We start from the raw sequence: 12,613 nt of genomic DNA on the forward strand, positions 1-12,613 counted from the left end.
AGGATGGTCGCAAAGGATGTGGGTGCTGAAGTTCGCCGACGAAATCAGACGGGATGGAATTTTGTGGACCGACCCTTCGGTTGGATCCGAAAGCTAGTTCTACCTCTAGGGTCTAAAGTTGAACCACGACATGGAACGTGCGGTGAAGACTTCACGATATGGAATTGTGCAAAAGTGGGACTTGACAAAATTGCGGGAGGCCTTGTTCTCATTCGCTCATTGACTGAACACGCTTTGTGATGACTGGCAATGCCTGTGCATCATGTACAGCGTTCAGCAGCTTATCACGGACAGACCTCGATGAGTCCACGACTTCTCCACCACTGAGTGACCTTTCCACCTCCACCACCACCGGGATCATCAACGCTTTCTGAACTTTGGCTTTGGCTTACGCTTCTCTCGCTGTTGCTGCTCCTGACTTGGAGCCTTCGTGCCTTCTTGCTCGCCCATCAGTCCGGCCAGCCGCTCTGGATCCCTTGCAATGGCATCCATCTCTCTCCGAACTTGGTTGCGGAATACGAAACCTCCATCGAGAGATCCACACCTACGTAAGAGGGATAGTCAGTAGGGTCACAAGATCTCGGAGGTCCCAACCCGCACTTACTCGCACAAAAACTTCGCTTGCTCTTCGTGCGTGAGTTGTCGCAGACAATGGTCGATGACCATTCTCTCGGTCTCTGTGATTCCCTCCTCCTTGTTGGATTCTTGTTGCTCCACAAATATCTTGCTCAAAGCCGCGATCGTTCGGTCGCTGCGAGCTTGGGCTGCGATGCAGACGAGCATACTTCGTTTGACTGTGTCCGCAATCTCTTCCTTCGCTTGGTGAAGGAGGAGGTTATCCGCCACCAATGTCTTGTTCTGTTCCTGCAGTCTTTTGTTCCCTTTTTGTAGTGACTTGTTCTCTTCTTGTAGTGCGTAATCCTGTCGTTGCAGCAATAGTCGCCGGGCTTCGATCGCCAAAGCCTGTTTCTGTCCCGAAAGTTGCAGGACTTTGTCCTTTAAAGCCTGTCGTTCTGTCATGCCTTTTGTAACCTCAACTGCGAATTCTCCATTTGCTCGGTAGAGGTCTTGGGTGTCCTTCTTGATCGCCTCATTTGCTTCCCGTGTTGCTTTGTGACGTTTATGCAGTTCGAGGGTGTGCTTCTTCAGCTTCTCGTAGTCGCGCCCTAGACTCTCGCACTCTTCTTGCGTGTGGTTCGTCTTCACCTTCACAGTCTCCAGTTGGCATTTCTCCAAGGACGTCGGATATCTTCCGTGGTCGACAGCTGCCTTTAGTAGCGTGATTTCTTCTCGATACTCCGCTTCCTTACGATGCCAATTTTGCACCGAATATGAGAATCCCTGAAGAGTTTCCTCACGTTGATCTTCACTTTCCTGCTCAAGCTCTTTGATTCTCCCCTTGAGCTCTWCGCATTCCATCTTCAGAGCTGTCACCTCCGTCTTGCCCAGAGCTTCAACGACCGTCACACCCGGAGCTTCAATGACCGACTCATCCTGAGCTACCATCACCTCCGGCTCGCCGCTGCCGCCCAGCTCCTTCTCACTCGTGCTCATACTTTGTACGTACCTTTGTTTTTCCAGACGGGTGGTCGACGCTGTTTTTGTTGAGAGCACGTGAATTGGAGAGAGAGAAACAAATGACGCTGTGTGGTGGGATGTTCGTTGAAGTGAGGTGAAGTTTGGCTTCCTTGTTTGCGCCAAATAAAATTGAAATACGAGTAAATCTTCACTACTTACTTGAAGTGAATCAGATTGCCTGACGTCGGCTCTCTCCAAGGTAAGGTAGCAAGACTTCTTGCTATGTCCTGAGAGCCTTGGCGACCACGGTCCATCAGGCGTTCCGTCCARGGCAAACTTCGGAAACGTCACTCTGTTTACAGCATATATGTGCCTATCATGTCGTACACATGGAGAACCTCAAGCAACCAATTGAGAGGCGTCGGTGGGCTCACCAAGGACGACCCGTTCGAGCCAACTTAGGTAGTCATTACCTGATGAGGCTTCTCACTGTGAAGCTTTTCGCAAGAGGATGAGCTCCTAGGAACGAGACTCTTTCTCCAGTCCTTCTTCTCCCGTCACATCTGTTCAGCTATCAATCGATATGTCCTTCACGATCCCGAGGAGGCAGACGTACCAGTTGTTGATCTCATGATATGGGGTTTATCGTCCAAAGAGCTCGGGAGGTTGCGAATCTCCACCAGGATGGACATACAGTCGGCAGGGTCTGGGAGATGCAGGTAAGGTAGGTAAGGTAGGAACACTTTATTGATCCTTCCCTCAATTTGCCTGTCAGCTGACTTTCAAACTCGAATGTGTCTTCTATTTCATGGCACAAGTAGCCGAGAAGAAGTGTGCTGAAAGTGGTGCACGTACAGTTCGATGCCCTGCTCCTGCAATTACCTGCCTTTCCATGTCGACGTCCCTCAGGGGTAGGTTCTTCGAGGATGCGCTGATTTCGAGACGTTTTCGTGTCACAGACCCCACTCCCATCCGTTAGAGGTCGCATTTGAGCAATCCACTCCTGAGGCTGAGCCTTCACCATTGTTGGCTCTCCTTCCTCTGTTGCCTCCCGTAAAATGGAAGGTCGAAGCATAATGCGACCTGTCGCGGAGCAGGGTTCAATTGTGGAAGGATCTCCCGGCTCGGCTAGAACTAGCGTACCGACGTCGCGGGTTCGCCTACTTTACTTTCTGCAACACCCAGCAATCATTTCAGAAAGAACCACCAACATGTCAACAACCACATGGCGCCTAAATCGGAACCATATTGGGACTCTCGTGGTGTCCCAGAGCTACCTACTGATGTGCTGAAACTTTCCAAATTCGAGCGCAAGACCTGGCGCGCGAGATATGTTCAGGATCTCTACATACCTGATGGGCTCACCAAAAAGCAGGAGAAGGAATGGCGCAAGAAGAACACCGTCAAGGTGCTGACAGGAAACGAGCCAAAGGGTACCGGCGTACCGTTAAGAAAAGTTCCGTCCAGGCTACAATCAGCCAGCAATGCTCAGAGCATCAGCGCCACTAAACCCCAGCCGGCGCATGCACTTGGCTTCACCAGATTGTGCATTGCGCCAAAGAAGCAGTGGCATAACGCGGACGGATCTGTCTGGCAGCCGGGTCAACATAAAACCCATGCAGGTGGCATCGATGATCAAAGCTCGAATCGACAGCCGAAGAATACGACCTCTCAACCCATTTCGCCGCAACCGCTTGGCTTCACCAGATTGTGCGTCCCAGCGAGTAAGCAGTGGCATGACGTGAATGGATCAGTCTGGCAACCGAGCAAATCGGTTCTGAGTGCAGGCGGCAACGATGATTCGACCTCGAGTCAGCAGCAGCATGACACGTTCACTCAGCCTCCACCGAAACGACAGAAGACTCTTCACGTCATTTATCCCCCGGCGACCGAGCGTAGGCTTTCCAGCATCCCCAATAACCTGGGCTGGAGCAATGGCGAAGAAGCCTTCAAGCGCATGTCAGCCCTCGTCGATGGAAGCGACAGCGAACTTTCAGATGATGATTCAACCGATTCCTCGGATGATGAAGTGGCCGCTCGGCCAGTGGTGCAAGGCTCTGTCTCGGAAAGCTTCGCAGATCAAATCAACGAAGGCTCAGTGACGACCACCAAAGTGTCCCCGAACTCCCAGCTGCAGGCCACACTCGATGAGGCCATTGAGGAGAGTCAGCCTACGGACGAGCATGGAAGTCCATCACCTCTTGACGCGAGAAGCGATCTCGCTTTTCCGCCCAAATTCCACAAATCTCAAGACGGTGATACTCAGATACAGGATGCTGCAACAATCTCCAGCGACGCACTGTCAGACGACGGAGCAGAAAAGCATGGCCGAGCTGAGATACCGTCTCCTTCGCTTCATGCGGTCCCTATGACACAAGCTGCGAGGCATTTCAACCTCGATGCTCAAGAGTCGACCCAGGACATGTACGAGGCGGTCACTGAAGTACTTGAAGACGTTTGCAGCTCCACCAGAGCTCTACCATCCAGTACGTCGACCAAATCTCCTATCCGGAAGAGCCCACTTATAACGAGATCTTCTAGTCGTCACAGCGAGCTGGTGCTGGAGCCAATAACCCTGCAGGAAAGCCCGACTGCACTGCCCGATGACGGCTCCGCATCAAGCGRCAGCAATAGTATGGCTGAAGTCGGCGAGGAGGATGGGGAGCAGGACATAGAAGGCGTATCAACAGGTTCTGTTTCGGATGACGAGGGCAACATTGTGGTGGCGCTGAGAGTTGCTTCGAGAGATCATGCAGAGGACGAAGACGAAGACATGAAGGATAGCCAACCCGAAAGAGAGTCCTCCTTAGATTCCAAGTTATCTTCGAGCATTCTGGAAGAGCTGAGCCATTCTCCAACGCCCCCTCCGCCCGTCGTTGAGCCCCAGACGTCCGTCACTACGCGACGCATTTCCAAGAGGACACGAGCATCYCAGGCTGAGGTGCCTCAGGTACCGCCGGCATCACCGAAGGTCATCGTGAAGAGAGTTCCTGATGCAAGGCGTAAGATTACGGGAATGACTAGCAAGCACTTCTCTAAGTCAAAGCGATCGGAGGACCCGCTGACGATGCCACGGCAAAGTAAGCGAACAGCGGCACAACGAGATTCTAGGGTGGAGAACCCAGTACAATCTCGGATGTCTTCTCAATATGATGCGACTTGGGTACACGCAGACGATGAGTTTGATGGCGATGAGATCCAGGTGGCTTCTCGGCGTCGGTCCACTCGACAAGAAACTCCTTCAGACGAAACCCACGGAGGTGAGCAGAACAATCTCCCAGAGGTCAAGCCTTGGCCAGCTATGCTTTCTAGCCAACGAATTGCATATGTTGATCTGACCGGTCAGCGTTCAGAATTGACAGGCCAGCTAGAGACTCGACCGATCGCATACGTTGACCTGACAGGCGAGACTTTGTCTCTACCGAAGCCAGTTCCTCGGAGTTCTCCGCCCAAAGCCAGTGATGATCCGCTGGACCACCTGGAAAAGTTGCTGAAAACCCCGAACTTTGCAAAATCCAAAGAGGCGGTGCCAGCATCAAGTGCCATCGAAGAGCATGAAACGTCTACCTCAGCCAAAGGTGTGAAAGAGGAGCAGGAATCCAAGGAATCGGCCCCAATCACTCCTAGCAGACCAAAGCGCGCGCCGAAGAAAACCACCGGCACAAAGTCCCCACACTTCATCACAGACCGCGTGGATCTTTATAACACAACTTCTTCCTCGCGCCGGGCTCCCGCAGGAACATCCATCGTCCCCGTCCCAGCTCTGACTGCCTCAGCCTTCGGCATCATCCAAGAGAAACTCTGGGACGAGCCATTCTGGCTTCTTATTGCCGTAACATTTCTCAACAAGACCACCGGCCGCGCCGCTGTGCCCATCTTCTGGAAAGTCAAGAAACTCTTCCCGACCCCCGAGCAGCTCGCAGAAGCGAACCCTGAAGCGCTTCTGGAGATGGTCAAGACGCTTGGTTTACAGAACGCTAGAAGTAAGAGGCTGATTACCATGGCTAAGGCTTGGGTTGCGTCACCTCCTGTCAAAGGCATGACGTACAGAACGTTGAACTATCCACTACAAGGAGACGGCAGGGCCAGAGAAGTTCCGGATATTGCTGAAGAGGATATTGAAGTTTGCAAAGGGAGTATCGAGATTGGGCATATGCCGGGATGTGGAGCGTATGCTTACGATAGTTGGAGGGTATTCTGTCGTGATGTCTTCAGGGGCGTTGCAAAGGACTACGATGGGAAGGGAGCAGAAGGTGGCAACAAAGGTGGATTCGAGGCGGAGTGGAAGAGGGTCTTGCCTGGGGATAAGGAGCTCAGGGCTTGTCTCAGGTGGATGTGGATGCGGGAGGGTTGGGTGTGGAATCCGCTGAGTGGAGAAAAGAGGCTTGCAAGTCCCGAGGAGCTGGAGCTGGCGAAGAATGGGGAGATGTGCATTKAGGATGAGGGCGAGAGAAAGTTTGCTAAACAGGCTGTTGGGGTGGATGTTTCGTCCCCGGTCAAGGGAGAGGATGCGGGGGATGTGCTGTACTAGACAGTCGATCACGCCTTCACTGCTCCTTGTATGTGGCAGGAATCGTGTCAGCTGAACGTAAGCTTGCAACATCGCAGCACTCGTGTAAGATCCTGACAAGCTGTCCATCTGAACGAACTCTTTCGTAATACAGTATGCTTTGTCTCGTCTAGTCACACAGTCTCGTGAATAATTCCACCGTTCTCACCGTACCAATCTACTCCCTCTCAAGCAGTTTGGGTACCATAGCCTCTGATCTTATCCGCAAAGTCCCAGCTCTGGTTCTCCAGCTTCTCATCCTGGTGCAGCTCCACGCCCTTCTCGTCAACCACGGCGATGGAGTACTCGTTCATGCTGCGCGCATCGCGGTAAAACAGCACCTTCATGCACGCCTTGACTGCTGCGACTGCATCCTCCCTACTCAACTTGGCTGCCGCCGCCTCATCCGGTACCGCCCTTCTTAGGATCGGCTGTGCGAGATGTGCACCAAATCCGGTTGCCAGCGTCGGTGCGCTAAAGGTTGTGCCCAAGAGATCTGCGGAAGCCAGGAATGGCTTGTTCTTCTCGTCCAGCCCAACGATCAACAGCGCATTCCACAGTGGGTTGAAGTCGGTACGTCGCTTGTACATGACCTTTGCGAGGTATGTGTGCAGGTTCTTGGCGTTCATCATGGCGGCGTCTTCTCCTTCATCAATGCCCGAGTAGTTCTCTTCGATATTGAGGGAATTGAGCAGACGGTCGAGGTACTGCATATCGCTGACGTCGCCGCCGAATCCGACAACGGATTTCTTGTTGAAGGGCTTAATGCGGTGAACATCCGTAAATCGGGCGAGGGAGCCGTATGATGCGAGATTGTCGGCGGCGATGACGACTCCCGTGCTGAACTTGAGGGCGATGACCGATGTTCCGGTGACAATGGGCGATTGCGTGTGAGTGATGGGTTGCTGGGTGCCGCCGTGTGATTGAGGGAGGTAGGTTGGGTTGTAGCTGCCATAGACATCGTCGCGCGGCTGTGAGTAGTATTGTCAGTGTGGATTGTGATGGCGGTGATGGCGATGTTGCTCACTCTGCCCCACGCCTGCGGAAGGTGGTTCATCTTGCTGGATGTAGTTGTAGTTGAGAGGTGCAGGAATTCGAGAAAGGATTGTTTCGGCGGATGATGCGGTGTCGAGGTGTGGTGTTTGAGGGATGTGTTTGTGAAGTCGGTGATGTTGGATGATGGRGAGTTCACAAGAGCTCAGGTCAGGCAGGAGCTTGACGCGCATCGCATCGCACCTTCTCTAGAACTATCAACTACCGCGCTAGTGATAAAAGTAGCACCCAACACTGCCTTGGACTTTCGATGCATATCACGCGATCGCCATGAACTCACTCATCTCCTACGCCAGCAGCGATGACGAGGACGAGATCCAACACTACCCATCTCGAGCACTGCCAACAGAAACAAAGACAGCACCGCCAACACAACTCCAACCTCCACCTCCACAGAACGGACCCCAAGGACCCGCACMTCTACCACAACCAGAACAAGAACCAGAGCAACACCCGTCTGCGCTGCCTCAATCTAACTCACTCGAGTCCTCACCATACAGCACCAACCGCACAACACTTCGCAATCTCACAATGCCGACAACGCCCAACTTCTCCATCCCAGCAAGTCCGCCTCCTCCTCCCACAAACTCGGAATCATCCGCGGCTCTCGCGGCCCGAACAAAGAAGTTTGAGCGCTTTCTCGACCTCAAACGACAAGGCGTACACTTCAATGCTCGTCTAGAGGGAAGCTCGGCATTGAGGAATCCTGCTTTGCTAGAGAAGTTGATGGCTTTTGCTGGAATATCTCGTGAAGATTCATATGCCTCGAGCTTGGGCGAGGGATTGGGCGTTGTTTTACGATGGCCAGATGAGTGTCAAGCCGCTGCGCTGGTCAAGGCGAGTGAGCGGCGGGAGAAGAAGCAGCAAAAGCGAGGCGTCGATTTCGTGGCAGAGAGTGCCGGAAAGGGCAAGAAGGCGAGATTCGATCGTTGAGGCGCAGGCATTCAGAGTACAGACTAGGCTCTCGCCATTCGAAGGAGCCCCAAAAGCAGACCAGTATGGTTTGACCGGGCCTCAGGAGATATTGGAATGTAATCCATTGCTGTTGCATACAGCAAGGCGGTTCTAAAGTCAACCGGACGACGGCAAACCTGGACTACCATTTTCCACCTTCGCCGAGCGCTCTGGTGGTCTTGATTACACGTCTACGTAAGTCGGACCACACGGGTAAAAGAGCGAAGCATATACCACGACAGCGAACTGGCGCGAAGTACTGCTCTCCTTCATTGATCATGGAATACAACAGCATCGGACACCCGTCCTACCGGATCGCGTAACCCTCAGGAAGATTTACCTGTGAATCAAACCCGCCGGCGCCTCCTAATCTTGTYGCTTGAAGCACAAGGCTGGATTAAGCGTGATACTCTAAATATCACGCCCACGGATCAGGCCTGTGTCCCATATGCCAGGATCACGTCAAAATACCCGCGAGGACCTTCCCCTGCGGGCATTTATCTGGTGGCATGTGTCTTGCTGGATTGTTGAGAGAGAAACAATCATGTCCTTCATGTCAAATAAGGCTTTTCAACAGACTGCCTGCGAGGAACGCGGGCGGAGCGACGCATCGCATACACCAACTGATGTGAGAGAATACAAATGTGGCGTTCCGGAGGCTTGAGAGGGGGYGGTTTGAGATGAGAGATGTGCATTATGTGGTTGACCCTACCTACGGGCAGGGGCTGCCAAGTCGTTGGGGGATTTGATGATCGCACACCTCGAGGGACGCACTTGAACAGGTGGGCCCGTACCTCGTGTACAATTTTGAAGACAGAAGCGGGTCTGGTCGGTCATATTTGCACTAGGCTCAGCATCTCCAGCGGACAGCATGAGCATGAGCATGACATGAAGCGTTCGAAAGGTCTATCTCGCGGGCTTGATGCGAATCTTGAGCGGCTGCAGCTGCCAGAGAATCTGTCATTTACGATTAGCGCAATCCCTGGATCAGTGAGCTAGGTTTCTTTTCACAACTAACATAGAATCGTGCATCTCGGACCCAATTGGCGTGGTCACCGTCAAGCTCCAAGTCGAAATGCCACATCAGCTTCGCCATCACCAATCGCGCTTCCGCAAGCGCCAAGGCTTTTCCTACACAGTTGCGTGGACTTTGCATGCCAAAGTCAGTAGGACCCCGGAGATCTGATGTTCTCGTACTCACCCCATGCTGAAGGGCTTCATGATATCGTCCACACGCCGACCAGAGGCTTCTTGAACATCCAACTCCAGCCATCGTTCAGGCTTGAACTCTTTGGCTTTGTCGAAAAGCCGCTCGGATCGTCCCATACCCCATTGGCCCATGGACACGTGAGTCTGGCATGGTTAGCTTTGGCCTCCCGTAATTATTGACCGTACTCACCCCTCCAGGAACAATCTCTCCGTTTATGACATGTCCACCTGCCGGAGTCACCCTCGGCGTGATGTAGCTTGCCACGGGAAACATTCTTAGCCCTTCCTCGATCACAGCTTTCAAATAAGGCATTTCCGCGACAGCTTTGAGGGTGATCTCATCTGCGGAGGCGAAACTACCTCGAACCTCTTCTCTCAACTTCTGCATAGCCTGCGGTGTCTTGCACAGATGATAGAGCGTTCCACTCAGACAGGTGCTCGTCGTCTCCGCACCTCCGCCGACAATAAGGATCGAGTTGGAGATGATTTCCTCGTCTGTTAGCTTCTCTCCACCCTTAATCTCCCTCAGCATGAGGCCGACGATATCCGGCCGTTTCTTATCCCCTTGGATCTCTTCAGCACTCTCGGCCTTTTCCCGCGCAAGTCGCTTTTCGATGGCAGTCTTGGCAGTCATGAAGAAAGTCTCGATATCGGCTTTTGCCTTTTCAGACAGCAGGGGCTGCAGCCATTTGAGAGAGATGCCAAACCTTCTGAACTGGTTGAGCGCTGCAGTCCGCTTCAGGGCTCCGAGAAGAAACGCCGGCCAAGGATGCATTCTTCTCTTTTCCAGACATTCAAAATCCTGGTCCAGAGCCAGCTGCCCGATAACATCATTGAGAGCCCACAAAAACCATTCACCCATGTCCTGCGAGCCTTCCTTGCTGACAACAGCCAATTGAGAGCAGAGCCTGTTGACGTGTTTCTGTAACACGGACTCCACTTCCGCAACACCACTGTTCAGAAACGCCGGACCAGCGAGTCGGCGGAGTCGAGTGTGTTCCGCGTCTTCGGCCATGATCATACTCGTGGGTAGTCTTGCGTTGTCACTCACTGCGAAGTGGAATTGGGATTTGACGAGTTGTGGCCGGGAATTGTAGATTTGAGGCCATGCTTCCGGAGACGTGAAAGAAAGCTCATCGGGTGCGATACGGACTGTTGGTCCGTATTTCTCATGCGCTGCTTCGATTTGCTGGAAGAGAGTTCCTGAGGCGTGGTGGTACGATGCGAATAATCTGGTGGCTCGCCAGTGGATGGGTCCTGGATACTTGGATAGGGGATGGAGAGGGGAAATGTTGTACAGAAGCTTCAATACTACGGCTGCGAGGACCTATGCTCAAGGTTAGTGGGAGAATGAAATTTTTGGGAACGAATGGCTCTACTCACAGCGACAACGACCCGGAGTCCGATTCCGAAAATGAATGYAAATGCATTTCCAAGAATTGCCATGTTGGGCACTCTCTCTTTCGATTTACTGAACTCTCAGTCCGTGAGAGGGCAGCCGGGTGACTTGTACCTTCGCTCTGCACACTTCCAGAAGCTCGCAGGCAAGAGATTTGTGCTCTCCGTTTTGTAGTGGTATTGGGTAGCACAATTGACTCCACTCGAGGTGAGGGGAGCGGCAGCCGGAAGGTCTAAAGTCCTCCGCGACCGTTCGATCAGTTTGATAGCGTCAAAAGCACTTACAGTGTACTCTCCTGAACGGAAGGCGAGGCTGGAGAGCTTTCTTATGACATATAAAGGAGTTGAATACTTCGTTAAGACTACTCCGTAGTGCACGGTGCAAGTGGAAGACGCGAACGCTCTTGGCACGCATCGATATTTCGCTTGCAAATCTATCCCTGTTTGTCACTCATATCATTATCATACCAATGTCATAGTCTCCAATCCATTGTCGCCACCGAGAAGTGGACCGGAGTGATGCCTGATGATGGATCATGAGATTTTTGGTGTCATCTGCCCGAAAACCGGTGAATGTTCATGGGGTTTATAAAAAAAACATGGGCCGAAGCTATGGCTGTCCACACGATGACCGCACCTTGATATGTGGCTACAAAAGCTGGCGACACGCGATCACTTCTCAAAGTGTATAAAACAGAGACGCGCCCGTGAGCACGGCATCGATCTCGCCAGCACCAATCAGCCCGCTCGCAACTTGGTCTAAACTCAACTTAGCACCTATGTACAACCACATTAGCTAACCCGGCAATGGAGTCGTAGCACTCGATGGAAACATACCAGTAGAAAGCGAAAACGTCCTGTGATCAAACTGCAAAAGATCAATCGTAGCCTTGACCAAACTCGTGATCTCTGCCGCATCGAACAAACTATCACAGACACCATCAGCTCGAGCCACTTGCTACGGTGGACAGGATCCAAGGACATACGGCTTCTTCGCCTCAATAGCCTTCACAGAGATTGGAATAGTAACACCGACGCTGGAGAAGACATTGTCGACAATGGCCTTTGATTCCTCGGATGAAAAGCGTCCAGAGGCATCAGCAGCAGCTTTGGCCGCACGATTTACACGATGCACTTCCAATGATGCATTGAAGACTGGTCCGGCCTCGACAGCACCGCCCTTGTAGGCGTTTACAGCATTGGTGAGAGCCTCAACAGCCTCGCTGATGGCAGTGATTCCCTCGTTGGTGGCGGAGGCCGATTGTCGTTTCACGACGGAAGCGAGAGCGAGTGGCGCGACGAGGAGAAGGTTGAAGGCACGCATGGTGGTGATTTGCGCGACGTTGTGGGTAGTGCTGCTTGGATTCTGTTCTTTGTTGACCGTGTCATAGGCGCGCTATATACGAATGTGTTTCCCTCGTGACGCCACCGAGGTGCCGAGGATTTTCATAGGCACGTTGTGCTGCCATTGGTGGTCTCGTAAGAGATACTTTTGCTAGTGTTGCGATGCTACCACACTTCAGACGTGGCAGAGAGTGGTAATTGTTGAACTTCACTCCTACGGTACCTTACCTGTGACGAGCGGTAGTTGCAAGTGCAATGTTTCACATGCACCGAATGTGTCAATTTTAATGCATGTTATGCACTCACCAGAACGCAGGTCAGGGAACTCTCTTGAAGGCCAGTAACAAGCAGACATGCTGGTGCTCCTCGCTTCGAGAGGGCGACGGCAGCAAGTGAATGGCATAGCTGAATGCGCTCCCATCGATTTAGAACCGTGTGGTGTCCCGCCCAGCGTCGACATTGAATTGATACAAAGCCTCCTTTTCACAATTAGCAATGGAGACAGTTGCGAGATGTCTTTCCGATTCAGATGGTCGGAGAGGCGTTGCGGTGTGGTAAGATAGCTGTGTTTCGGTGTGGTGGTCCGGT

At 52.6% G+C, this 12,613-nt stretch overlaps 7 protein-coding genes; 2 read left to right on the plus strand and 5 right to left on the minus strand.

The window, feature by feature from the left end:
• Positions 1 to 360: 360 nt before the first annotated feature.
• Positions 361 to 1,554, minus strand: RCC_03758 (uncharacterized protein; the record flags this gene model as incomplete). XM_023769043.1 has 2 exons in its annotated part: positions 361 to 544; positions 605 to 1,554. The coding sequence occupies 2 exons, from the start codon at positions 1,552 to 1,554 to the stop codon at positions 361 to 363; spliced, it is 1,134 nt and encodes a 377-aa protein (XP_023624811.1).
• Positions 1,555 to 2,037: 483 nt separating this feature from the next.
• RCC_03760 (uncharacterized protein) lies at positions 2,038 to 2,593 on the minus strand (the record flags this gene model as incomplete). XM_023769044.1 has 4 exons in its annotated part: positions 2,038 to 2,081; positions 2,135 to 2,271; positions 2,374 to 2,390; positions 2,480 to 2,593. The coding sequence occupies 4 exons, from the start codon at positions 2,591 to 2,593 to the stop codon at positions 2,038 to 2,040; spliced, it is 312 nt and encodes a 103-aa protein (XP_023624812.1).
• A 1,560-nt stretch (positions 2,594 to 4,153) lies between these two features.
• RCC_03761 (uncharacterized protein) lies at positions 4,154 to 6,049 on the plus strand (the record flags this gene model as incomplete). XM_023769045.1 has 2 exons in its annotated part: positions 4,154 to 4,778; positions 4,890 to 6,049. 2 exons carry the CDS (start codon positions 4,154 to 4,156, stop codon positions 6,047 to 6,049), a joined length of 1,785 nt encoding a protein of 594 aa, XP_023624813.1.
• Positions 6,050 to 6,255: 206 nt separating this feature from the next.
• Positions 6,256 to 7,124, minus strand: RCC_03762 (probable proteasome component PRE4; the record flags this gene model as incomplete). XM_023769046.1 has 2 exons in its annotated part: positions 6,256 to 7,038; positions 7,095 to 7,124. 2 exons carry the CDS (start codon positions 7,122 to 7,124, stop codon positions 6,256 to 6,258), a joined length of 813 nt encoding a protein of 270 aa, XP_023624814.1.
• Positions 7,125 to 7,390: 266 nt separating this feature from the next.
• On the plus strand, positions 7,391 to 8,053 carry RCC_03763 (uncharacterized protein; the record flags this gene model as incomplete). Its single annotated transcript, XM_023769047.1, has 1 exon — positions 7,391 to 8,053. One exon carries the CDS (start codon positions 7,391 to 7,393, stop codon positions 8,051 to 8,053), a length of 663 nt encoding a protein of 220 aa, XP_023624815.1.
• Positions 8,054 to 8,980: 927 nt separating this feature from the next.
• Positions 8,981 to 10,729, minus strand: RCC_03764 (related to isotrichodermin C-15 hydroxylase (cytochrome P-450 monooxygenase CYP65A1); the record flags this gene model as incomplete). XM_023769048.1 has 5 exons in its annotated part: positions 8,981 to 9,031; positions 9,093 to 9,222; positions 9,276 to 9,427; positions 9,525 to 10,610; positions 10,667 to 10,729. 5 exons carry the CDS (start codon positions 10,727 to 10,729, stop codon positions 8,981 to 8,983), a joined length of 1,482 nt encoding a protein of 493 aa, XP_023624816.1.
• Positions 10,730 to 11,360: 631 nt separating this feature from the next.
• Positions 11,361 to 12,005, minus strand: RCC_03765 (uncharacterized protein; the record flags this gene model as incomplete). XM_023769049.1 has 3 exons in its annotated part: positions 11,361 to 11,458; positions 11,519 to 11,607; positions 11,668 to 12,005. 3 exons carry the CDS (start codon positions 12,003 to 12,005, stop codon positions 11,361 to 11,363), a joined length of 525 nt encoding a protein of 174 aa, XP_023624817.1.
• Between the last annotated feature and the right edge of the window lie 608 nt (positions 12,006 to 12,613).

The sequence above is a fragment of the Ramularia collo-cygni genome (assembly GCF_900074925.1).
Source record: "Ramularia collo-cygni strain URUG2 genome assembly, contig: RCC_scaffold05, whole genome shotgun sequence".
Taxonomy (NCBI): domain Eukaryota; kingdom Fungi; phylum Ascomycota; class Dothideomycetes; order Mycosphaerellales; family Mycosphaerellaceae; genus Ramularia; species Ramularia collo-cygni.